The sequence below is a fragment of the Podarcis gaigeae genome (genome assembly GCF_964106915.1).
Source record: "Podarcis gaigeae genome assembly, chromosome: 5".
Taxonomy (NCBI): Eukaryota; Metazoa; Chordata; class Lepidosauria; order Squamata; family Lacertidae; genus Podarcis; species Podarcis gaigeae.
The window spans coordinates 95,517,540-95,540,986 of record NC_139681.1 but is presented as its reverse complement, the minus strand read 5'-3'; the positions used below and the strand labels follow the sequence as shown (position 1 = coordinate 95,540,986).

General features: G+C 44.1%; 2 protein-coding genes across 2 annotated transcripts in view; both read left to right on the top strand.

The window, feature by feature from the left end:
• Positions 1 to 346: 346 nt before the first annotated feature.
• LOC310844895 (cytochrome P450 2J2-like) lies at positions 347 to 17,893 on the top strand. The gene is made up of 9 exons (XM_083739632.1): positions 347 to 676; positions 6,303 to 6,465; positions 7,424 to 7,573; positions 8,612 to 8,772; positions 10,244 to 10,420; positions 14,628 to 14,769; positions 15,154 to 15,341; positions 16,202 to 16,343; positions 17,441 to 17,893. Exons 1-9 carry the CDS (start codon positions 446 to 448, stop codon positions 17,635 to 17,637), a joined length of 1,551 nt encoding a protein of 516 aa, XP_083595758.1. The 5' UTR covers positions 347 to 445; the 3' UTR covers positions 17,638 to 17,893.
• Positions 17,894 to 22,517: 4,624 nt separating this feature from the next.
• Positions 22,518 to 23,447, top strand: part of LOC310844908 (cytochrome P450 2A3-like) — a 28,531-nt gene continuing 27,601 nt past the window's right edge. The window contains exon 1 of the mRNA XM_083739654.1: positions 22,518 to 22,938. Coding sequence (XP_083595780.1) covers positions 22,771 to 22,938 — 168 coding nt within the window. The 5' untranslated portion in view covers positions 22,518 to 22,770. The remainder of the gene's footprint in view (positions 22,939 to 23,447) is intronic.

Below are 23,447 nucleotides of genomic sequence, written 5' to 3'. Positions count from 1 at the left end.
AGTAGCTCAACCCACTTAAGAGTTAGTTAAATACAACCCTGATATCTCAGTTTTCTGTTTACAAGAAGAGGCGCAAAAACAAAATTCGTATAAAATGAACAAATACTATAAAAATAACTATTGACATAACAGAATCCGTAACAGAACAGTAGAGGAAAGGAGGCTAGCAAGAATCACTAGAAAACAAAACCAAGACCCAAAGGCTGCCACAGGACAGAAACATTTGATTCACTGCAATGGAAACCCAGACTATAATATAATGGGGATAAATTAGCCATCTTGATAACAGTTACAGTCATGAGGGTGTGCTATAAATAGATAATTATAATAAATGCTAGTTAGTTAGAGAGTCAGATGAGTCCACTTTGTCTTTAAAAAATGGAGTACATAAATAGGTGCTAGCCGGGAAAATGAGAGAGGTGGCAATGTCTCTGATGAACGCAAAATGCCCTCAGAAAAAGGGGATTCCTCTCACTGGGCTCTGCCTGGAATAAAGGAAGACCGGACCATGGGGCGAGCATCGGAATCTCCGATTACTCTGGTTCCGCGTAAGATTCTGCGCTTGATGAAACTGCCCTGGTCCCGCAAGCGGTACCCTCCTGGACCCCTTCGACTTCCCATCATCGGAGGCATGTGGCGGTTTGGGGTCATGCTCTCCCTGGATACATTAATGAAGGTACTTCTTTCAAAATACTTCTTCAGCTAAAAACCAGAAGAGCGAAAAGGCATTGCAAATTATTTACTTTATTTGAGAACTGTGGATAATGATTCACCTGTGAAATCTACGGCTTGAGCGTCTTGGCAGATTTTTCTGCCTGCTGTGGCAATTGCAATGTGCTGTGTTAGGTGCTGCATTGTTTAAATTGTTTTTGTTGTTATTGCTTCTTTTATTTCTTATATATTGAATTTTAATGTAATCCCATAAGATTAAAATTGTAATGCAAAAAAATGCACAGTGTAAGAAATAAAAGAAGGAATACAAATACAATAAGAAATCAAAATGAATATTCAAATCCACAGACATGCTGTGGAGCATATTAATGCAGCTTGTGGACTCTTGGTGGCCATGGATTATATCTGGGAACGCTTGATCTATGGGCCTTTTAAAAATTTATGTGCAGAATAAATCCTTGAAACAATATATTTTTGGTCATCTCTCCAACAAAACTACTGATAATATTAAAGGTTAGTGTGTATCCTATTAGAAATTTAGTTACGCAGTTCTCAATCCAATTACTTTTTCAGGGTTTTTCCCAGTAATTCCAGCCAATTAGTCAAGAATTCTCTTCTGCTTGGTCACATTGCCAATGAAAATTATCTTTCTTTTTTTATAAGAATTAACCGATTGTGAAATAACTGGGTGAATGGCCATATTCATTATCTCATATAAAAGTTTGTGATGTTCTACCCATCGATGGATGTGGAAACAAATAAAGAGACCTCAGTGGAACAAATAGCAGCTCATCAACCTTTTACCTTTGAGAGAGAGACCTGAGTCTTTGGGAGTAGGTGAGATTCTTGTGGTTGAAGGGAATCCTGTCTGAGCAGGTACAAAAAAGTTATTTAAGGCCATGTGCTAACTGCAGAAATACCTTTTATCATCTTAATTTGATATGTCACCTTCTTAGAAAGCTACTATCTCAAGGCAGAGCTCTATAGTGTTCTGTCCTCAAGGAGTGACAACCACAATGTGCTTTACGTGAGACTGCAGCTAGACTGGTGACTGTCAGTGGCCATATAACACCGGTCCTGAAAGATCTTCATTGGCTCCCAGTACGTTTCCGAGCGCATTTCAAAGCGTTGGTGCTGACCTTTAAAGCCCTAAACAGCCCTGTATCCCTGAAGGAGCGTCTCCACCCCCATCATCCAGCCTGGACACTGAGGTCCAGCGCTGAGGGCCTTCTGGCGGTTCCCTCACTGTGAGAAGTGAGGTTTCAGGGAACCAGGCAGAGGGCCTTCTCGGTAGTGGCACCCACCCTGTGGAACACCCTCCCACCAGATGTCAAGGCAGTAAACAACTATTTTACTTTTCAGAAGACAACTGAAGGTGGCCCTGTTTAGGGAAGTTTTTAATGTCTGATGCTGTATTGTTTTTATTTTTATTTTTTAATGAATATTTATTAGCATTTTCAAAAACCACACAAAAACAAAAATAGACAAAAAATAACAAAAATACAAAAATCCGAAACTTAAAAACAATTAAAAACACATATAATTTGTTACTTATTTTCTTTTAACTTGTTTCTCAGACCTGCTCACACCTCCCCTTCTTGTATTCCAATTTAAATTATCAGCTCAGCAAGTCCTTAACTTATTTCTCCACTTTAACTTAATAATTTATTGTAACATGTTTTTATTTTACTTTTCTTCTTTCTTCCATTTCCTCAATTTATTTTGCAAACCTTATTTTCATTTAATTTAGACCATTTTAAAAACCAGTTTTGACTTATCCAAACTTCAACATCAATACTTATACCTCATTATTCATTCTTAAATATTTTTCCTAAAGTCGACCAAAATTTCCCTTCCACAACTTTCCCAATTTCCATACAAATAGCAGAACCAAATAAAAACAGAACAAATTATAATTATATACCCTTTGGATTCCCAGGTTCCACCCACTCTTTTCCCGGTTTCAGTCCCCAACAAATGTCCATCAGTCTCAATATACTGTTTAGCCTGGAGATATCATATCCGAGGCTCTTAATTCTCTCTCAATTCCTCTCTGCCGGTCTTTTTGATTGTCCTTAATGTTAAACCCCAAATCTCGAAGAAGCTCTGGCCCAACAGGATCCATGTTTCTTCCAGCCAGACCTCCATATTTAAAAATAAAGCCTATGGGGTACTCCAAATCTTGTTTCATACTCCTTTCAAGTCCAAATGTCCCCAGAGCTCCAACTTCCACCTTAATCAAATTTATAATCCTTCGGTCTTCAGATCTCCACATAAGGAGATCTCTCAGTTCTCCACTCTCCAATTCAGGCCAGACTTTCCACATCAGATTTTTATTTTCCTTTATTGCCATCATGTCAGGCCTCAAAGTACAACTCTCCTTTAACATCTGCAAAATTACAGCTCCTCCTTCCTTTTCTTCAGGGGCAACATATGTCTCTTCTCCATATTCTCAAAACTCTCAAGTTTCTCTATTTGTCCAATTGAATAGGCTTCCTGTTTCAAATCCTTATCAGATTCAACAATGTTATTTACTGTTAAGTCCAGAGTTGTAACATTTGTAGCCAAAACATTGATTTGGCCTTGTAACTTTCCCAAGAGAACAAATACTCTGTCCAATTCAGCCTGGATTTTCCCTCCTCCAGCCATTCCTGTAATGTCACTAAACCCCTCTAGGGGGATTTTAGTTCCCTAATATTCCTTTCAGCTCAAGTCCAAAAATCAAGTTATTTTGTATCAGCCCTTCCTTATTTTCAACAAATTGTAACAAATATAACCAGCAGAAGCAACAAAAGCAGGGTTCTCTTTTTCCGTCTTGACAGCTAACTTGACAGCTGTCAAACTCTTCAGTATTTCATCAACAGGCTCTCTCACGGGACGCTCCCGGGTCCGGGGTGTGTGTGTGTGTGTGAAACTTCAGCTCCCAAAATTAATCTATTATCCTCCAGTAAGAATTCTTGTAATGTCAAACCGTGAAGTTAAAGTCTTTTACAAAAAAGAAAGAAAAAATTCTCTTGACCTTAGCTAGCAGGTCCTTTGCTTTAAGTTATTTACAAGGGGGGGGGCGTACTTCCTTTTTAACCCTTCATCTCTCGTTCCTAATTCAGCAAATTTTTCCTTTAAAGTTCCAATTTCCATACTACTCACGGGTTGTTGCTTTAGGGTCCAATTGTTCAAAGGAAAAAGTCAGCGCTCTCCGACAATGGCTTGCGGCTTCACTCCGCAGAAGAAGCAGTACTCTCAGCACCGCGCCGCACCCCGTCCCCGTTCCGAAGCCTTTAAAAAAAGGCTCCTTCGCAGATTGGGGGGGCGCGCAAATGGTGCCCGCTGAGTCACCACGCTCACAGGCTTCCGCGCCTGTGATTTTTAAGGGTCCCCGCGTCGCCGCAGTGGCAAGACCCGATCCTGCAGAGCCGATTCCCTCCGGAGCTCGGAGGGAATCCACCATTAATCGATGGCGCTAAACCGGAAGTCCTGATGCTGTATTGTTTTTAATATTCGGTTGGAAGCTGCCCAGAGTGGCTGGGGAAACTCAGCCAGATGGGCAGGGTATAAATAATAAATAATAAATTATTATTATTATTATTATTATTATTAGTAGTAGTAGTAGTAGTAGTAGTAGTAGTAGTATTTCAAAAGTTTCAGCTAACACTGCAGCACCCCCCCAAGTATGGTTTCTTATATATCCAAAAATGGCACCACCCATGAACCGGACAGTGGTTCTGCGGCTCAAGAAAATCCAAGGGTTTGCAGAAGTGCACAAAAAACCCTTTAGAAAATGCATTAGGCTGTGTGGAGGACACACCCCAAAATGTCACATTGAGGGCTGCGAAGTTTTTTTGGGACACAGCCTGCTGGTGGGAGGAGGTGGACAACCAGTTAGGAGGTGGAATGTTATGAAGCACCCTGATAGTGGTCCTGGCTGACTGGCTAGAGCCCTGAATTGCGAGTGACACTTGCCCAGCCCAGACGGCTTACACTGCAAAACTGAAACCACAAAAGATTCGAAAGAAACACAACCTGCAGCCGGCATAGTAGATCCTGTTCTGTCCATTCCCAGTAACATCCAGCTGGGTGGCCTTACATTATAAGTTCTAAGACTTCCCTTGACGGAAACCAGCCATCAAAAAGTTGTGCACAGCATAGAAAAAAGAAACAGAGAGACAGCAGTATTTTCAGTATTTTCAGTATTTTCATTTGAACTTCTCTCCTCTCCGGTAATTTTATTATCCTTTGTCTAACCACCTGCATGGCCGTCTGCCAATGTCTCACGTTACATCGCCCGATCATGGCTTTACAACACCCATTACCATATAAGGTAATTACTGCCCAGAGGGAACACAACTCCATATAAGGTCAATACACTCAATACACTGCAAGGCACAGACATGCCGGTCACCGAGGTCAGCGAGGCACCAGGCGGCACTTACAGTGATGCCTTGCAAGACGAAATTAATTTTCGTCTTGCGAAGCACGGTTTCCCATAGGAATGCATTGAAAATCAATCAATGCGTTCCTATGGAAACCGCCTTCAGACCAGGTCCGGGGACAGTCTGTCCCCTGACCTCTTCTGAAGGCCGGCGGGGGGCCAAAGTCTTTGCTCCCCCCCCGCCTGCCTTCTCCGCTGTCCCGGGGCAATCTTAAAATGCTGGGGGGCGGCAGCGAACCCTTCGCTGCCGTCCCCCAGCATTTTAAAAGCCCCCGGGACAGCGGAGACTTCTCCGCTGTCCCGGGGCGATTTTAAAATGCTGGCGGGTCCAGGACCTCTTCTGAAGGCGGGCGGGGGGCAAAAGTCTTTGCTCCCCCCTGCCTGCCTTCAAAAGCCATCCGGGATAGCGGGAAGCGCTTCCCTGCTATCCTGGACTGCTTTTAAAATGCTGGCGGTGGGGAGCAAAGCCTTTCGGCCCCCGCCGGCCTTCCTGGACCTCTTCTGAAGGCCGGGGGGGGGGAGGCTTTGCTTCCCACCGCTAGCATTTAAAAGAGGTCCCTGGAGATTTCCCTATGGGCTTTCTTCTTGCGAAGCAAGCCCATAGGGAAATTCGTTTTGCGAAGTGCCTCCAAAACGGAAAACCCTTTCGTCTAGCGGGTTTTTCGTCTTGCGAGGCGTTCGTCTTGCGGGGCACCACTGTACAAGCCTCTGCCATGGCTTTATGACTCCCACATTCCCTGGGCTGCAGCATTCATCTCTCTCACACACCTTACGGCTCCAATGTTTCCTGAGGGATGATTCAAATCAAAATGCCCCTACGAGCCATTACTTGAAGCACCCTAATAGTGGTCCTGGCTGACTGGCTAGAGCCCTGAATTGTGAGTGACACTTGCCCAGCCCAGACGGCTTACACTGCAAAACTGAAACCACAAAAGATTCGAAAGAAACACAACCTGCAGCCAGCATAGTAGATCATGTTCTGTCCATTCCCAGTAACATCCAGCTGGGTGGCCTTACATTATAAGTTCTAAGACTTCCCTGGCCTGCAGCATTCATCTCTCTCACACACCTTACGGCTCCAACATTTCCTGAGGGATGATTCAAATCAAAATGCACAGGGCCCCTATGAGCCAGTACTTGAAGCTTCCAAAATATCCTGAATATAACTCATCTCTTCTCTCCTTTTTTATCTGAATGGCAGTTGGCAAAGCAATATGGGAACATTTGCACTGTATGGATTGGGTCTATACCTGCAGTCATACTGTCCGGCTACAAAGCAGTCAAGGAAAGCCTAATCGACCATTCGGATGATTTTGCTGACCGCCCAGAAACTCCGTTCCTTAAAAGTGCAGCGAAAAATAGGGGTAAGATCTTGGTTTGAGTAGGAGGTTTCACTAGCCTTTTCTTCAGTGAAGGCAACAAAGGACCCTTCCATATGGGACGTACCTTTTCCCCATGGGTGTCTTCTTCTGCAATATGTCATTGATGCAAGAATAGTGGTGGATTTATACTGGACAATCCACACCGCTTTATTAGTTGTTCTGCTTTCTCAGTGTTATTGCATAATCCAATGAAAGATGGACAACCCTCCGCCCGGAACATTTGCGGAATGGAAAGTTACAGGATTTCAGCAGGAAGTAACAGGACATGCACTGATGGGAAAGGGAGCAGCATGGGCCCCTCTAAACAGCCTTGCTTTGTGCATTCAATGATGGTTTGCACTCTTGATGCTTTTGGAGTAGCCACAAAGAAGCTCTTCTTTCAGTGTTGTTTGTACCTGCAAAGTGTTGGGGTAGTGACTCACTCCCAGTCTGTCCATATCGATTAAAGAGCCGCAATTCCATAATGGAACTGGTGGTGCAGTGTAAAAAAAGAAGAAGGTAGAAGTACTTGCATTGTAACCAGTAAAACTAATGTAAAGAATTCTTTTAACAGTAGTTTTCGCATGCACTAATTTTCTCTGATTCTTGATGGCCCCAGGTATTCTGCAAACCTTAGGACCCCACTGGGCATGCTGATACCTCCCTGCTGTTGGCCTCATTTTGGCTCCAATCCTGTTGGCACTCAGCGCTTGAGTTTGGTAATAGAGGGAGTGATGATGACAGTCTTGTTTCTCATATGCATTTTCTGAAAGTTACTGGTGTCCCACATCAGAGATATAACACTCCAGAACGAAAAAATTGATTCTGCACCAGTCTTCCTGTTCTTAGGTTCTTTAATGCCTAGGCATGGACTGCACTGGTGTTTTCTAGGCTGCTGATGTAATAGCTTTTATATGAATTTTGTAAGCAATAGTTTCTCACTGGTCTGTGATGGTTTTAGGTATTGTACTTTCAAATGGTCACACCTGGAAGCAGCAGAGACGGTTCAGCGTGGTTACTATGCGCAAGCTGGGGCTGGGGAAGAAAGGCATGGAGCACCAAATAGAAGAGGAGGCCATTGAGCTTGTGGAGATCTTTGCACGTGCAAAGGGTATGTGATAGAAGAAAATGAGGCTAACTCAGGTTGGTTTGTTATCCACCCCTGCCTGAGGCAATCTGCGGGTTGGGGCAACTTCCTGGGACTCACAGCAGAAGAGTGGTTCAGTTTTGGAACCTGAGAGAGAAGAGTCCATTGACATCCTGTAAACTGGGTAGGGATTGCTTGGGAATACAAATATTTAGCAGCCGCAGTGCAAAGAGTCAGTGCCTAGTTTGCATCCTGCTGGTGTAATAAATAAATAATAATTGATGGAAGATGATGGATTGTCGAGGTGACAGGACTTGCTGTTGTTTGAGACCATTACATTGTCTGTGAATTGTCCAATTGTCTCACCCTGATTTTATTAAGTAGGCAAAGTGTGTTAAACTGTTTTTTAATCTAAGGAACTTTCTTAATGGTTAATAATGACAATGGCCAGGGAAGGCTGCAATTAGCACAGTAAATTCAAAATGTTTAATTGAGTGTTAATTTAGTTTATAATGAAAGGAAGTTTTAATTAATGAACAGGGTTGGGCTTGGGTCACTATACAGTATATTCTCAGGCTCTGGCAATAATTTGCAGTTGACAGCAACTAATTAGAGTTTAGTTTGAACTTTCGGCTGGAAATGGAATCTTTATGGCCCCAGGAGTGGATCCAGGAGTGACTTGTATGAGCAGAAGGACGCTTGTACTTGAGCTTGGTGCTCTCATCCCCAGATTCTGCAGATTCTCCCTGCTGCTGCAACCTCATTCTTCTGTCCCATTCTTCTGTAAAATGGATGCCTAATTGATTCCAATTTGGAAACAAACAAACAAACAAACAAACAAACAAACAAACAAGAACATATATTGGAATAACAAAGGAGATAAGGAGCAAGAAAGACTGATTTTGAAAAGCTGTTAACCAGTCACAATTTCTCCTTTTGTATAGCAAAAGAATAATAAGTGTGTTTGTGTATGTGTGTGTATATATATATGTGTGTGTGTGTGTGTGTGTGTGTGTGTGTGTGTATATATAGCATTGGATCTCATTAGGATTTCATCTGCAGGGCAGCCATTTGACCCATCCTTACACATCATCAATTCAGTCTGCAACGTGATATGTGCCGTGTCCTTTGGATACCGATTTTCTGTTGAAGATAAAGAATTCCTGAGGTTGATGGAAGCCATTCGGATTAGCTTACAGTTCGGAGGCAGCTTCTTTCATGGTGTGAGTAGGTTGAAGCTTAGGCTTGGTGGTGGGTGAGTGGAGGTGAGCATGAGATGGGAGGCCCGTGAACTGCGGTTGCCTACAGCAGACATCAGTTCAAACTGGGATAGCCAGCAATGTCAACTCCAGATGCTGTGGACTACCACTCCCATCGGCCCCAGGCAGCATGGCCAATGATCAGGAATGATGGGAGCTGTAGTCTAAATCATCTGGGAACACCACACGGGTTACCCCTGCTGCAAGGGATATGTCAGTATACACCAGGGGTCAGCAAACCTTTTCAGCAGGGGGCCAGTCCACTGTCCGTCAGACCTTGTGGCAGGCCGGACTATATTTTTTGGGGAAAATGAATGAATTCCTATGCACCACAAATAACCCAGAGATGCATTTTAAATAAAATGACACATTCTCCTCATGTAAAAACACCAGGCAGGCCCCACAAATAACCCAGAGATACATTTTAAATAAAAGCACACATTCTACTCATGTATAAACACGTTGATTCCTGGATCGTCCGTGTGCCGGATTTAGAAGGCAATTGGGCTGGATCCGGCCCCCTGACCTTAGTTTGCCTACCCGTGGTATTCTCTCTCTCTCTCTCTCTCAAAAAGATATGTTTATTGAGTTTTCAAAAGCAGCAACCTGCAAACAAGAAAAACAAAATGGGAGCAAAGAACGAAAACTGTGTGGAGCACATTATTGCAGTCAGAATAAAACAAATAAAGGTTCAGTACACTCTTGCAAATGCCATAATAAAATAGATTCAATGAAGGGACATTTTGGAAGGAAGCGGCACATATTGATAAGGAAGCCTCACCACACAGACATGGTCAGAGGCATCAAATACTTCTGAAGACCAGTTGCTAGAAACCACAGGAGCTCTTGTGCTCAAATTAGTTGGCCACTGTGAGAACAGGATGCTGGACTAGATGCGACCTGATCATGGAATCATAGAACTGTAGAGCTGGAAGGGATCATGGGGATCATCTAGTTCAACCCCCTGAAATGCAGGAATCTTTTGCCCAATGTGGGGCTTGAATCCCATGACCCTGAGATTAAGCATGTCATGCTGTACCACATGAACCATCCCAGATACAGCAGGCTCTTCTTTATGCTCCAATACATCTTTGCAAAGCAAATTTTACACTGTTTTCACTAATATATACACTTCTTATGTGCCTTTTACCCTAGCATATGCATTTTTACACATTGCTTGCCTGGAGAGCTGCACTATAAAGATCAGAGGAGTGCAGATTTCAAAGTGTGGCTCTGTTCCTGTTCCTGTATTGTTCCAGAAAGTTCAGGCCAGAAAGTTCACTTATAAATGTGAACAATACTGAATTTCTCCTCCATCTCACCTTTCAGACACTCAGGGTGAAATTTCTAGCCCTCAAGAACAAGCCAAAGCATGAGGTTGGAGTTGACTTGTGGGTTGTGTTGCTGATAGGATTTGCCTTTTCTTTCCTTGTAGCTCTATGAAATTCTCCCGTCTGTCATGAATTTTCTCCCGGGGCCTCACAAAACCGCATTGTCCTCCATGGAGGTGGTCTTTTCATTTGCGAAGAACGAGATAGCGAAGCACAAGGAAGACCAGACTGTGCATGAGCCAATAGACTTCATTGATTTCTATCTATCTCAGATGGAGAGGGTAAGGAACTGCTTTGTGGGCGAATGCTTCTTCTTCAATGAATCGTTGCATTCTCTGTTATGATCAAACAATAACATCTGCGGGACCGCTGGGAATCCCTCCTGCCCTTATTAGTCAGCCGCCGTGCAGTGAAATGGTTGGGGAAAGTAGATCTTTTCATATCCTTGACAGTCTAGGACAGGCTTCCTCAGCCTCGGACCTCCAGATGTTTTGAGACTACAATTCCCATCATCCTTACCTTACCTTACCTTTCTCGTCCTGATCTGGCCACAGTGATCCATGTGATGGTCACCTACAGGCTTGATTATTGTAACTCGCTCTACACAGGGTTCCCCTGAAGCTGACCCTGAAACTCTAACGGGAGCAGAATGCTGCGGGGAGGCTCCTTACGGGGTCCTTGCCGCGGGGTCACATTCACCCAGTGCTTTACCAACTGCACTGACTCCCGGTGGAGTACAGGGTCAGGTTTAAGGAGCTGGTTTTGACCTTTAAAGCCCTAAGCGGCCGAGGACCCACGTACCTATGGGACCACCTCTCCTGGTGTGCCCTGTGGGGGACCTTAAGGTCCACAAATGAGAACATTTTGGAGGTCCCAAGTCGCAAGGTTGTTAGCTTGGTCTCAACTAGGGCCAGGGCCTTTCAGTACTGGCCCTGACTTGGTGGAATGCTCTGTCACAAGAGACTAGGGCCCTGCGGGACTTGACATCTTTCCGCAGGGCCTGCAAGACAGGGCTGTTCCGCCTGGCCTTTGGTTTGGACTCAGTCTGAGCCTTATGTTTCCCTCCTCTTACGGTTTTGATCTATGGGATCCTTTTAAAATAAGGCTGCATTTTAAATTGCATTTTAACCTGTATTTTAAATTGCCCCCCCCTTATGATTTTACTGTAATTCTACTGGTGTTTTTTTTAAAAAAATAATCTTTATTACTTTTCCACCAAACCAAACACTACAAAAAAAAAATGAACCATACAATACAATACAAAAACACTACATAACACTAACACATTGAACTAACAACACAAAACAAAAACATTTTAAAACACATCAAACAATTTCAATATCTTTTCTTTCATTCAGTTATTTCAGCGACCTCCTCACACCTCCCTTTTTGTATTCCACTTCTGTTAATTGTTTCAGCAATTCCTTTCCATCTTCCTCTGTTTTCTATCCTATAATTATCTTAACATATTCTAACCTTATTTTTTCCTTTAATGGTCTAATAATCTATTTATACTTAATTCCTTATAACAGTTCTACTAAAGCCATATAACTTCATCCCAACATTTTTCTAACATTCATTAATTTTACAGTATTTCTGTAAATAGTCTTTAAACTTTTTCCAGTCTCTTGGGCATAGCAAGCGTCAGCTTGTGATCATCAAGTTGCCTCTGTAGGGTTGCGACTCTCTCTCTCCATACTTTACATTCAGCAGCAACGGCTTTCTCCCTAGCTTCCTCCGCAGTCTGCCGTATCAAAATAGATTTCTGTATCAATTTCTGGATGGTTTCTGTATTAGTTTTCACCTTTTGTCCCAGATTATTTATACTTCCTGTATTTAAATCAATTTTAGTAGTTGCAGCATCCACTTTTGCATTTGTCGCATCTGCTTTCTTGTTAAGCTGTTCCAGTGAATCATTTATCTTATTTAATGCAACTGCTAAGGCCTCTTCTGTTGACATTCCTCTTGGTTTTGAATGTACTGGTGCAGAAGCAGCAGCAGAAGAGGCAGGGAGGGCTGATGTTGAGCCTCTCCTGGGTTGCTGCCAAGTCCTCCCAGACCTTAATGTTTTTTCAGCAGTTGACTGGTCTGTTTTTTCCTTTCCATTTGCCATAACACTTAAAAGATTCAAGGTCAGTCCCAGAGTCTCACAGTTTTTTTATCTTGGAGCTGGAAATTCCCCTAGCCCAGCTCTTGTAAAGCAACCAGTTTCAAAGGCTTCCATAAGGGGGAAACAGCTTCGATTACTGTATTAGTCAGTAATGTCCTCTTTTAAACACAGTTCAAACAGTCCAAAGTTAGTTTCAGTTTTCAGTTACTTTTTCAGTTACTTTTACTCCTTTTTAAAAACAGCTGGAGACAGTAGAAACAATGTATTTCTCTTATTTTACTAGCTGTCAATGAACGTTCTAAGCACTGTCAATGCACATTCCAGAAGACGTCAGTCCTGCCAGCAGCCCGTTTCCAGGGTCCGAGCGGCAGTATTTTAGCTGTCTCCGCTCTCTCCTGCAGGCATACTCAGTCCACAATTCCCCCCCCCCTCTTCTCCTGCCTCCAAGGGGGGATTTAATGTTCTTTACCGATGGAAATTTAGTCTTTTACAATAGGCTTTCCAAGACTTCAGCTTGCAGCCTCATTGCTTCAGTCTATTTACAAAAGGGGAAGGCGGACTTCCTGTGTTGAACCTCCCCATTACGATACCAAATTAAACGTTTAAGAATCCAGTTCTCCCACTTCAGCTCTACTCACGGGTAATTACTTTGAAGTCGAATTGTCCACAGGAAAAAGTCGGCGCTCTCTGGCAACAGCTATGCGGCTTCGCTCTGTGGAAGAAGCAGATGATTCAAAGCACTGCACCGCTCACCCCACGTCGCTCCGGACCCCCGAAACCGGGTTTCCCCGCGAGTAGGGGAGGCGCAAAGGGTGCCCGCCAAATCCCACGCTCACAGGCTTCTCTCGCCTGTGATTTTTGCGGGTCTCCACCTTCGCCGTGGCGGCCAGACCCAGATTTCCATGGGGCAAATTTGTCCCGATCAGAGGAATTCCGCCATTACCGGAGGCACCAACCCTTTCAGTACTGGCCCTGACTTGGTGGAAGGCTCTGTCACAAGAGACCAGGGCCCTGCGGGACTTGACATCTTTCCGCAGGAACTGCAAGACAGAGCTGTTCCGCCTGGCCTTTGGTTTGGACTCAGTCTGAGCCTTATGTTTCCCTCCCCTTACAGTTTTGAGCTATGGGATCCTTTTAAAATGAGGCTGCATTTTAAATTGCATTTTAACCTGTATTTTAAATTGTTTCCCTCCCCCCTATTATGATTTTACTGTAATTCTACTGGTGTTATCCGCCCTGAGCTCGGCTCTGGCTGGGGAGGGCGGGGTATAAATCATCATCATCATCATCATCATCATCATCCCTGACCTACAATTCCTGCTAGCTAGGGATCATGGGAGTTGTAGGCCAAAAACACCTGGAGGGCCGAGGTTGAGGAAGCCTGGTATAGGAACATAATAAGAGCTGCTGGATCAGGCCAATGGCTTCTCTAGTCCAACATCCTGCTTTCTGGAGCGGTACCTATTTATCTACTTGCACTTTGACGTGCTTTTGAACTGCTAGATGGCAGGAGCAGGGACCGAGCAACGGGAGCTCACCCCATCGCGGGGATTCGAACCGCTGACCTTCTGATCAGCAAGTCCTAGGCTCTGTGGTTTAACCCACAGCGCCACCCGCGTCCCTTAGCAGCTGTTCATAGTGCTCTTTTAAAGCCATCTAGGTTAGTAGCAATTGCTCTCTCTCATGGGAGGGAGTGCCATAGCTTACCTATGTGCAGAGGCTGAAAGGCCACCTGCCATGCATGATCTTGTTGAGAATCCTGCATAGCAGGGGGTTGGACAAGATTCTCACAATAAGAATGGGGTTTTCCTTCCAGACTGTCATTGTTGTTTTTTTTTGGGATGGGATTCAATCGCAAACAAGCAAATTTAGGGTGCACGATTATAGAGGATTGTTGGAGGTTTTGAACAATGATCTACTCCTCCCCCCCCAAGATACAGAAAGTGACAGGGAATTGCATTTGGAAGTGCGGGGTAACAATTGCTTCGATGCAACAGCATCTAACCTCCTCACACACAAATCAGGATGAATGCTCAAGGAGCAGGTCATCTGGAAACTGATAGAGGTAAGTCTTAGTTGATTAACTGTATGCACTTATGTTGATTAATCAATAAAATTTACGTATGTAAATGCAAAAAACAATAGTATACTCTTCTGATTTAGCACATCTGTGTCGCAGCAGGCATGATCTCAGGAAAGGTACCCCCTCATTTAAAGAGGCACTTCGCTGCCTGCGATTTTTATTAATACTTGTATATTATATGGAAGGCCCATTTTCCAGGGCTTATACTGGCATAAGATCTGCTGGTCTTAGTTTAGCTGACTGGGGCCGTGAGTCACTGTGAACTGAATCTAACCTCTGCTATTGCATACAACAGAACAAAGATGACCCCTACTCTACCTACAATGAGGACAACCTGGCTCAGTGTATTTTTGACCTCTTTATTGCTGGAACAGAGACAACTGCTACCTCTCTGCAATGGGCGCTGCTCCTCATGGTGACACATCCAGATATTCAAGGTGAGAGGGAACTGTGCAATGGCAGCAGGAGGCCATTTTGACCTCTTGATCCTGGACCTGAATTCCTCTCAGATTGGCCCCCATCCAGCCCATTACTACTTCCGGGCAAACACCTTCAAAGCCTCTCTTGATTCAGATGGAATGGAGATACAGAGCAGTGTGTCACCAGCATACTGACAGCACCATGCTCCAGATCTCTGGAAGATCCCGGCAGATTTTGCTGCAAGAGGCTACTCTTCTGAAAATGATTATTCAGGTTTTCTGCCCCAGCAGGTCTAGGTGGAATACTTTCCTGTGGAACTAATACCCCTTAATGATTGCTCGGTTGTTTAACTTGAGATGCTTCATCCGAAACAAAGCTTAATTCTCCACCATTTTCCTCAGAGAAAGTCTACCAGGAGATGGAAGATGTTTTTGGTTCGTCTCACTCAATCCGCTATCAAGATCGGAAGAAGCTGCCCTACACCAATGCTGTGATTCACGAGATCCAGCGTTCAAGATATATTTTGTTATTTGGGGTTCCAAGGCAAACAGTAAAGGACGTGAACTTGCACGGTTTTCACATTCCAAAGGTACAGACAATTGTAACAGCTGCATTTCTATAGCCCAGGGGGAAGGCAGGTTCCCTTTCAGTGCAAATTCTGAAGAAAGTAACTATAGCTTCTTCCATTTCCAAAAAAAGGAGGGGAGTTCATGCAGGGACATCTTGTGCTGTATCCTTCAGATGTGGTGGACCACAACTCACATTATCCGTGACCCCCATCATTGATCTATGTTGGCAGGGGCTGTTGGAAGTTGTAATCCGCAGCAGGAGCGGTTGGTGAGCAGAGGTGCAGCTGCACACTTAGCCTCCCAGCAGCAGAGTTGCTCCTGCTTCCTGGGAGGAAGAGGGATGAGATGACAGGGGAGACAGCATCTGCACATTGGTGGGAGTGCCCCAGAAATGCACAGGATCGCTTCTGCGGAGCTTCTTCACAATTTGCCTCCTTCCATCAGCACTCAAGACTTTTAAATTCATGAAATGCAAATCTGAAAATTCATCATTTATTAAAGAAAGAAAATGCAATTCTTCAGTTCCAGAAGAATGAAGCTTGTATGTAAAGATTAAAACAGAATAAAACTTCTTTACAGAATAAAACATCTAACATTAAAAACTTCCCTAAACAAGGTTGCCTTCAGATGTCTTCTAAAAGTCAGATAGTTGTTTATTTCCTTGACATCTGATGGGAGGACGTTCTACAAGGCGGGCGCCGCCACCAAAAATGCCCTTTGCCTGGTTCCCTGTAACCTCACTTCTTGCAGGAGGGAACTGCCAGAAGGCCCTCAGAGGTGGACCTCACTGAGCGATGTGGGTGGAAAATGAGGGAACCGAAGGGCAAAAGTGCAATGTTGTGTTTAGATGCATCCTGAGACAAGTCTTCCTTCCCTGCAGGGGGCTGTGATTGCTCCGGATCTCCGCTCTGTTCTTCTTGATCCTAAGGAATGGGCAACACCTGAAAAGTTCAACCCAAACCATTTTTTGGATGAGGACGGGCAGTTTGTGGACAGAGAAGCATTTCTGCCATTTGGTGCAGGTATGTTTCCTGCTTGGCAGGGGGTTGGACTCGATGGCCCTTGTGGTCTCTTCCAACTCTATGATTCTATGATTCTATGTGCAAGCAGCCCCAACTGTCGCATTCAGACAGCACTTTATTCCATTTTCTTGATGTTTTCTTACCAGATGATTTTCACATTCTGTGTGATCTTCCACACAACATTAATGCCACTTCTGGAGATGTAGCGGAATCTAGTGGAAGTTTAGCGCTTCTTTCAATTTGTTTCCAGAAAGCAACCTGTTCTCAGATCTGTTAGCACGGAAAATAGATCCGCAAATTTTGGGGTGCTATTCCAACATACAGTTCTCTCCCACCATTTTCATTGGTGCATCATGGCAGAACAGAAGCACACTAAGGACTAGCATTGGATACAACCCAATAAAAATAGTTATAATAAGTATTATTATTAGTAATAACTAGTATCATTCGTAAAAACAATGGTAAGTATTAAATACTACTATTAGTACTTACTAGCTAATGATAAAGCTTTTAGCATACAGTTTTAACATGTAATTTTAGTACGTACAATTCTTTTAAAATTACTGGTTTGATTCTTTATATTACCTTCATTATGAACCTTGTTTTCCGTGTTTGCTTTTACTGTTATTTTTAATGAACACTTTAGATTGTCTTTTGTAAGCTGCTTAGAGGTCTTTAGTTTGAGGAAGCAACAAAAGCAACTTTTACTAGACTCAAGAATTAGGGGAGATCTGGCCTCCCGCAAACCCATAACAATACTTAAAAGGGAGATTTTAATAAACACATTACTGAAATAAAATAAGTAACCAGTCCTGATCTCATGCTGTGCCATGTCTTGGCAGCCCCTGAAATAAAGCCCACTTTCTCAGTGACATCCCCACACCCCAAAGTTGAAAGGGAGGCATGGGGGACTCGGGAATCGTAGAAAGAGGAGTTGCTGCAGGACGCTTTCATAGGTGGAATGAGGCCTTGGCCCAGAGACCCAGATTCTTTTCTCAGAGTCAAAGCAAATTGGTGCCCCAGGTAAATACTCTGGAGTATAGGTGGAATAGCAGATAATTCAGTTCCTGCTTTCCTCTTTTTTCATTTTCCTGCAGGTGCTCGGGTGTGTCCAGGGGAGCAACTGGCAAAGATTGAGCTCTTCATCTTTTTCACCACCCTGCTGAGAGCATTCAGGTTCCAGCTGCCAAAAGGAGTGAGAGGAGTCCATAGGAAGCCTATAATAGGGCTGACGGTCCGTCCTCGCCCCTACAAACTCTGTGCTGTTCCCCGCTGCAGCCACATAAACAATTAGGGGGGCTGATCAACTACTGCAATCTCCTTCTTTAATCATTACCCTCCATCCTCACATTTTTTCTTGGTTTGCTCAGTTGAGATTCTCCAATCTGTGATGCCACTGGTTGATAAATGAGTTACCACCAGCCTAGCAAATATTCGTTGTTCCTCCTTCATTGCTTGTGCACAAGTATCCGGGACCGATTTCTTGCAGTTCTCCTGTGTGTTTCAGAGACGGCAAGGGGTTAGCTGAATAAACTATTTGGTCACATCTATGTTCTGTGAGTGTATTATTTGAAAAAGGATGGACTGTTACATGCCACCCGAATTTCTGTGAGCGCTACAAGATTCCAAGGGTTGCAGGCACACTTATCAGAGTCTGTGTTCCCTTTTGGGACAACAAGGCACAATAGAAACTGTGGTGTCTTTATGATAGATGGTTTATTTTCATGTATGTACAACCTGAGCCAACGGTGGATAGGTTCCCAGTATTAGACACTCCAAGAGGATCTCTTGCTTCTCTCATAGGTGCAGCAGCCAATCTCCTGCTTTCCTATTGGCTGTCATGTTGGATCCCAAGTTGGTTGCACCCATTGGTACCTTTGCCCCCCCCCGCTTGCCAAACTGTTTGCAAAATGCAACTATTTTCCTTTAGCTTATATCACTGCCCACTAGGGAATTCCCCTTCCCTTGCTTGTAGCTGCAAACAGACCCAGAGGGGTTTTCTTTTTGCCCACATCAGGGCAACACCATTCCTGAAACTTAACTCTGCTTTTGTCTCTGCTAACCACCCCCTGAGTAAGCAGGTGTTCTTCTCTAGAAGATCTCCAGAACTCATCTCTATGGAGGCCACCTAGCAGCCTGATGTGCAATTAGAGCTACATCTCCAGTTCTAATCATTTATGTCCCTAAACAACTCATAGCCACTGTGGTTTTAAACTTGTTCATTTCCTGTTGATGGAAAAGCTGTTGATGTTACGGATGACCTGACCTGCTCCTATGGATCAGATAAGAAACTAAAAAACTGATCAAGCTGGCCGTAATGAGGTCACCACAGGTGTCCTGTACTAGCCTACACATAAAATCTTCTTCACAATTTTCCATTTCCTTCTGGAAATAGTCCTTTTGAAAATAGCAGGAGTAGCAAGAAGGAGCAAATAATTTACTCGATGAATATTGAAGAAGGCAAGCTGCTACCTGGTGTATACAAAGTACAAAACTGGGTTTACTAACCACAAAAATGGGTTGTTCCACTGCCCTCAGAAGCTTGGGGTGGTGGCAGCCCAGGAAAGGCATTATTTGTAGTGGCCACTAAGTTGTAGAACTCCCTCCCACCTCTTTACCCTGGTTTTTGACACGTGAGATGCATATATTTTTAGAACCCACCTTATTTTTATAACGTAAAGTTGTTTTTCTGGGGAAACCCAGCCAGATGGGTGGGGTATAAATCATCATCATCATTATCATCATTGTGTAATATTGCATTTTAACCTTAATATTGAGTTTTAATTGTTGTAACCCAACCTTGGAACTCAGGGTGAATGGCAGGTAAAAGATTGTAATAAATAACAGCGACAACTTGAATTAAGAACTTTCCTCAGCACAGAACTCTTATCTAGTTGTATGCTATAGCACTTGGACTTACATGCATCAGCCTCTGCTGTCCCCCCCCCCCATTTACTGAAGAACTTAATTACAGTGGTTCCTTGGTTCTTGAACTTAATCTGTTCCGGTAGTCTGTTCGACTCCTGAAACCAAGGCACAGTTTCCGATTGGCTGCAGGAGATTCCTGCACTCAAGCGGAAGCCTCGTTGGCTGTTTGGCTTCTGAAAAATGTTCGCAAACCAGAACACGTACTTCCAGGTTTGTGGCGTTCAGGAGTCAAAATATATGAGTACCAAGGCATTCAAGGACCAAGGTACGACTGTAAAATTGTCTCACGGGGATTTGTTCAAGTGGAATAAATTATCTCCAGTTTAATTGCTGGATCTATGAAGGAATGGGTTGCTATCAACTTCTGCCTGCTGACAAGTTTGAACAGAATGTTTTGTTTCTTCAGGGTGAAACATTACATTGCATTTTGTTTTTCAATCACATAATGACAAGGATGATGGAGGGCTGTCAGTGATTGCTTACCACCCACATGGATGGAAGCTGGGCTTCTGCCTCAGTGGAGTCCACGTCAAGGCCAGCAAAGAGGGGGAGTGCTGCATCTTACACACACACACACACACACACACACACACACACACACACACACACACCTCGTGCTCCACTATCAACATGAGTAGAAATGGGCAAATCTCTCCATTTTGGATTATGGTTAGGATGGTGCTATTAGTTACTCTATGGTGCTTCAGGTTAAGAACCTTTAAAACCGTTTACACCACCTGTAAACGGTTTTAAAGGGAATTCTACAGGCTAGGTTGATTCTGCCATCTAGGGTTGAAACTCGGTTACTTAACTGAGCCCCAGTGCTAAAAACAATTCCTAACAGGGTGAAGGTTTAATCCCGTGTAAACTCACCTGGGGGACGCAGGTGGCGCTGTGGGTTAAAGCCTCAGCACCTAGGACTTGCCGATCGAAAGGTCGGCGGTTCGAATCCCTGCGGCGGGGTGCGCTCCCGCTGCTCGGTCCCAGCGCCTGCCAACCTAGCAGTTCGAAAGCACCTCCGGGTGCAAGTAGATAAATAGGGACCGCTTACCAGCGGGAAGGTAAACGGCGTTTCCGTGTGCGGCTCTGGCTCGCCAGAGCAGCGATGTCACGCTGGCCACGTGACCCGGAAGTGTCTCCGGACAGCGCTGGCCCCTGGCCTCTTAAGTGAGATGGGCGCACAACCCCAGAGTCTGTCAAGACTGGCCCGTACCGGCAGGGGTACCTTTACCTTTACCTTTAAACTCACCTGGAGACCAGCCGCATTAAGGATGTGCTTCTAATTTGTAATTGTCACCCTCACCACCCTCATACATGTGCCACCACTGCATAAGGTTATGTGGGCAGGAGTGATTTTATCCCACAGTAACTCCATGTTCTTACACAAGTCTACTTATAATCATAGTATTGTAGAGTTGGACGGGCCCCAATAAGTAGGTTTACTTCCTGATATGTCTAGATACAGGTAGGTAGCCGTGTTGGTCTGCCGTAGTCGAAACAAAATAAAAAACTTCCTTCCAGTAGCACCTGAGAGACCAACTAAGTTTGTTATTGGTATGAGCTTTTGTGTGCATGCACACTTCTTCAGACACACCAGGAGTGTGCATGCACAGGAAAGCTCATATCAATAAAAAACTTAGTTGGTCACTAAGGTGCTACTAGAAGGAAATTTTAATTTTGTTCCTGATAAGTGTATAGGATTGCAGCCTAATTGGGTGTGTCTTTAAACAGGAGACAGAACAACAAAACAAAACCACTCATCCCTTCTTCAGCCAGCTCCCCCCACCCCATTACAGTGGTCAGGCTGTCCTGGTCCAGCTGGTAAAAAGCACTCCTAGCCACTGAAGGAGCATATCCACCCACATTGTTCAGCCTGGACACTGAGGTCCAACTCCAAGGGCCTTCTGGTGGTTCCCTCACAGTTGGAAGTAAAGCTACAGGAAACAGGCAGAGGGTCTTCTCGGTAGTGGCGTCCGCCCTGTGGAATGCCCTGCCTTCAGATGTCAAGGAGATGAGTAACTATACAGTGGTACCTTGGGTTAAGAACTTAATTCGTTCTGGAGGCCTGTTCTTAACCCAAAGCACCACTTTAGCTAATGGGTCCTCCTGCTGCCACTGCGCTGCCGCTGCACAATTTCTGTTCTCATCCTGAAGCAAAGTTCTTCACCTCTAGACTATGAACCTGCTATTTCAAGGGTAGTACAACACCATGCAAAGAAGGCAATGGAGCAATTATCTGGGCCACCTACTTTCAGGAAGCACCTGCTCACAGAGCCTCAGTCTTGCCAGGTTTCAGAGTCAGGGCTTATCCATCCTTACCTTTCCTCTGTTCCTTTCAGGCACAGGCAGTGCTCTGCAGCTTTCCTTATCAAAATCCACTCCTTAAAGCTCAACCAGAGTGAACGGCAATCTGCAGAGAACCTAAATTGACATTTCCTCTGACCGAGCGCTAAAGAGCGGTCTCTGGCTGGTGAATATAGATAATAAAAATAATAAATTTTTATTTATACCCTGCCCTTCCCGGTTTAAAAACCAGGCTCAGGGCGGCTAACAGCAAATATAAAACATTGATTAAAATTCAACTTAAAAACAGCATAAAATGCAACATAAATTCAGGGGTAATTTTGAGGAGAGAAAAAAACCCCAGTCAGTAAATATCAAACAATACCAGGGCTAACTGGCCAAGTTGGTCCTACTAGGGCCAGCAAGGAGACCAGGGAAGAGTTTAAATGTGGGGTCAACTAAAGACATCTTGGTCAGGCCCTGATAGTCTTCCTTCACTCCATTTCAGTCTCTGTATCACCGCCCCATAGTCCCAAATAATTGCATCTGCACCCTTAAGGTGTATGAGGTGTGAGGGGAGGGGTAGTACCTTTGGTGGGGAACACACATGCTCTCACCTGTAGCTCTTAGAAGCTGTCAGCAGCCACACCTCTGGAAACGGCTTTGACTGGATGGCACAACTGTTGAGTGATTTATTGCCCAGATAAGCCTGGCATGCGGCCCACTTCCAAAGCTGTGCCAGGCCTCTGCATCACAGTCTGCATTCCAAATATGAGCAATAGCAGAGTCCGGCAGCGTTCAGAGAAATCAGCTTCTGTGCGTCAGTGTGCATAAACAGAGTCTCACACAGAGGTACTAAAAACTAAAAGCAGTTTATTTACACATTCAGGATCAGGCCCACGCACGTGATATGTGGGAAGCAGTACATCGCATTCATAGTCTATTAAACATTAAAAGCTTTTGTGAACTTTGTTCAATTTAATATGATTGATGCATATAATAATGATTACAGTGTATGACTGTAGTGCGTGCCTTGCCACTTGCAAAATCACATTAGATGCCAGAAAACCTGTTTGTCTTTTACAACAATATATATAAGCAGGAAAAAGAGAGACAGGTGTGGTTGTCTCTGAGGAAGGCAAAAAGCCTTTAGAGAGAGTTGAACCCAATCAAGCATCATAGGAAGAAACAAGGTGAAAGAGAAGGCAAGAGAAGGATGGAGATATGGGCAGTTTTGAGTGCTCTGCTGGTGGTTCTTCTGATTTTGCACTACCTGAAACAGCTCTGGTCATCTAGGCACTATCCTCCTGGACCTCTCCAGCTTCCTCTCATTGGAAGCGTGTGGCGGGTTGGGTTGAAGCTTAGTAAAGATACCTTCATTATAGTACGTATTTCTTACTATAACATTGTCTAATGTGAACAATTGTTTTGTTTATTTTCTCCAACCATTTTGATATTTAAGCTTCAACAGTAGCATCAATTTCAGATAGGTTAAAATGGTAAATGCAATGGCCACAATCTAAAACAAAAGTGTTCATTCGAACTAGAAACTACTTCAAAGAACAACTCAAAGACTAGAAAATAACAAATTATTCTAAATAGTGCTATTTTTCCGGGGGGGGGGGGGATTGTGCTGGAACTCACCATGAATGCCTCCCTTGCTCTCTTATAATGGCAGGGGGGCACACCTGGGCAGTGCCAGGACTGAGTTCTGGCAAGTTTTGACTGAAAAAAACCCCTACTTCTAAATGCATCTCTGCAGTTAATACTATTCTCTAGTAGGCTTGCTATATTTTAAAGAGCAAAACAGAGGGAGCATTTGCCAACCTCTACTTTCTTGCACTGCTCTAAGTTTGGGGTGGTATGCAATAATATAAATTCTGTACCGCAGAA

Coding starts and splice junctions, on each gene's coding strand:
- LOC310844895 (XM_083739632.1), top strand. CDS start 446: ATGCCCTCAGAAAAAGGGGATTCCTCTCACTGGGCTCTGCCTGGAATA. Junction 677..6,302: donor CCCTGGATACATTAATGAAG/GTACTTCTTTCA, acceptor TCTGAATGGCAG/TTGGCAAAGCAATATGGGAA. Junction 10,421..14,627: donor ATCTATCTCAGATGGAGAGG/GTAAGGAACTGC, acceptor TGCATACAACAG/AACAAAGATGACCCCTACTC.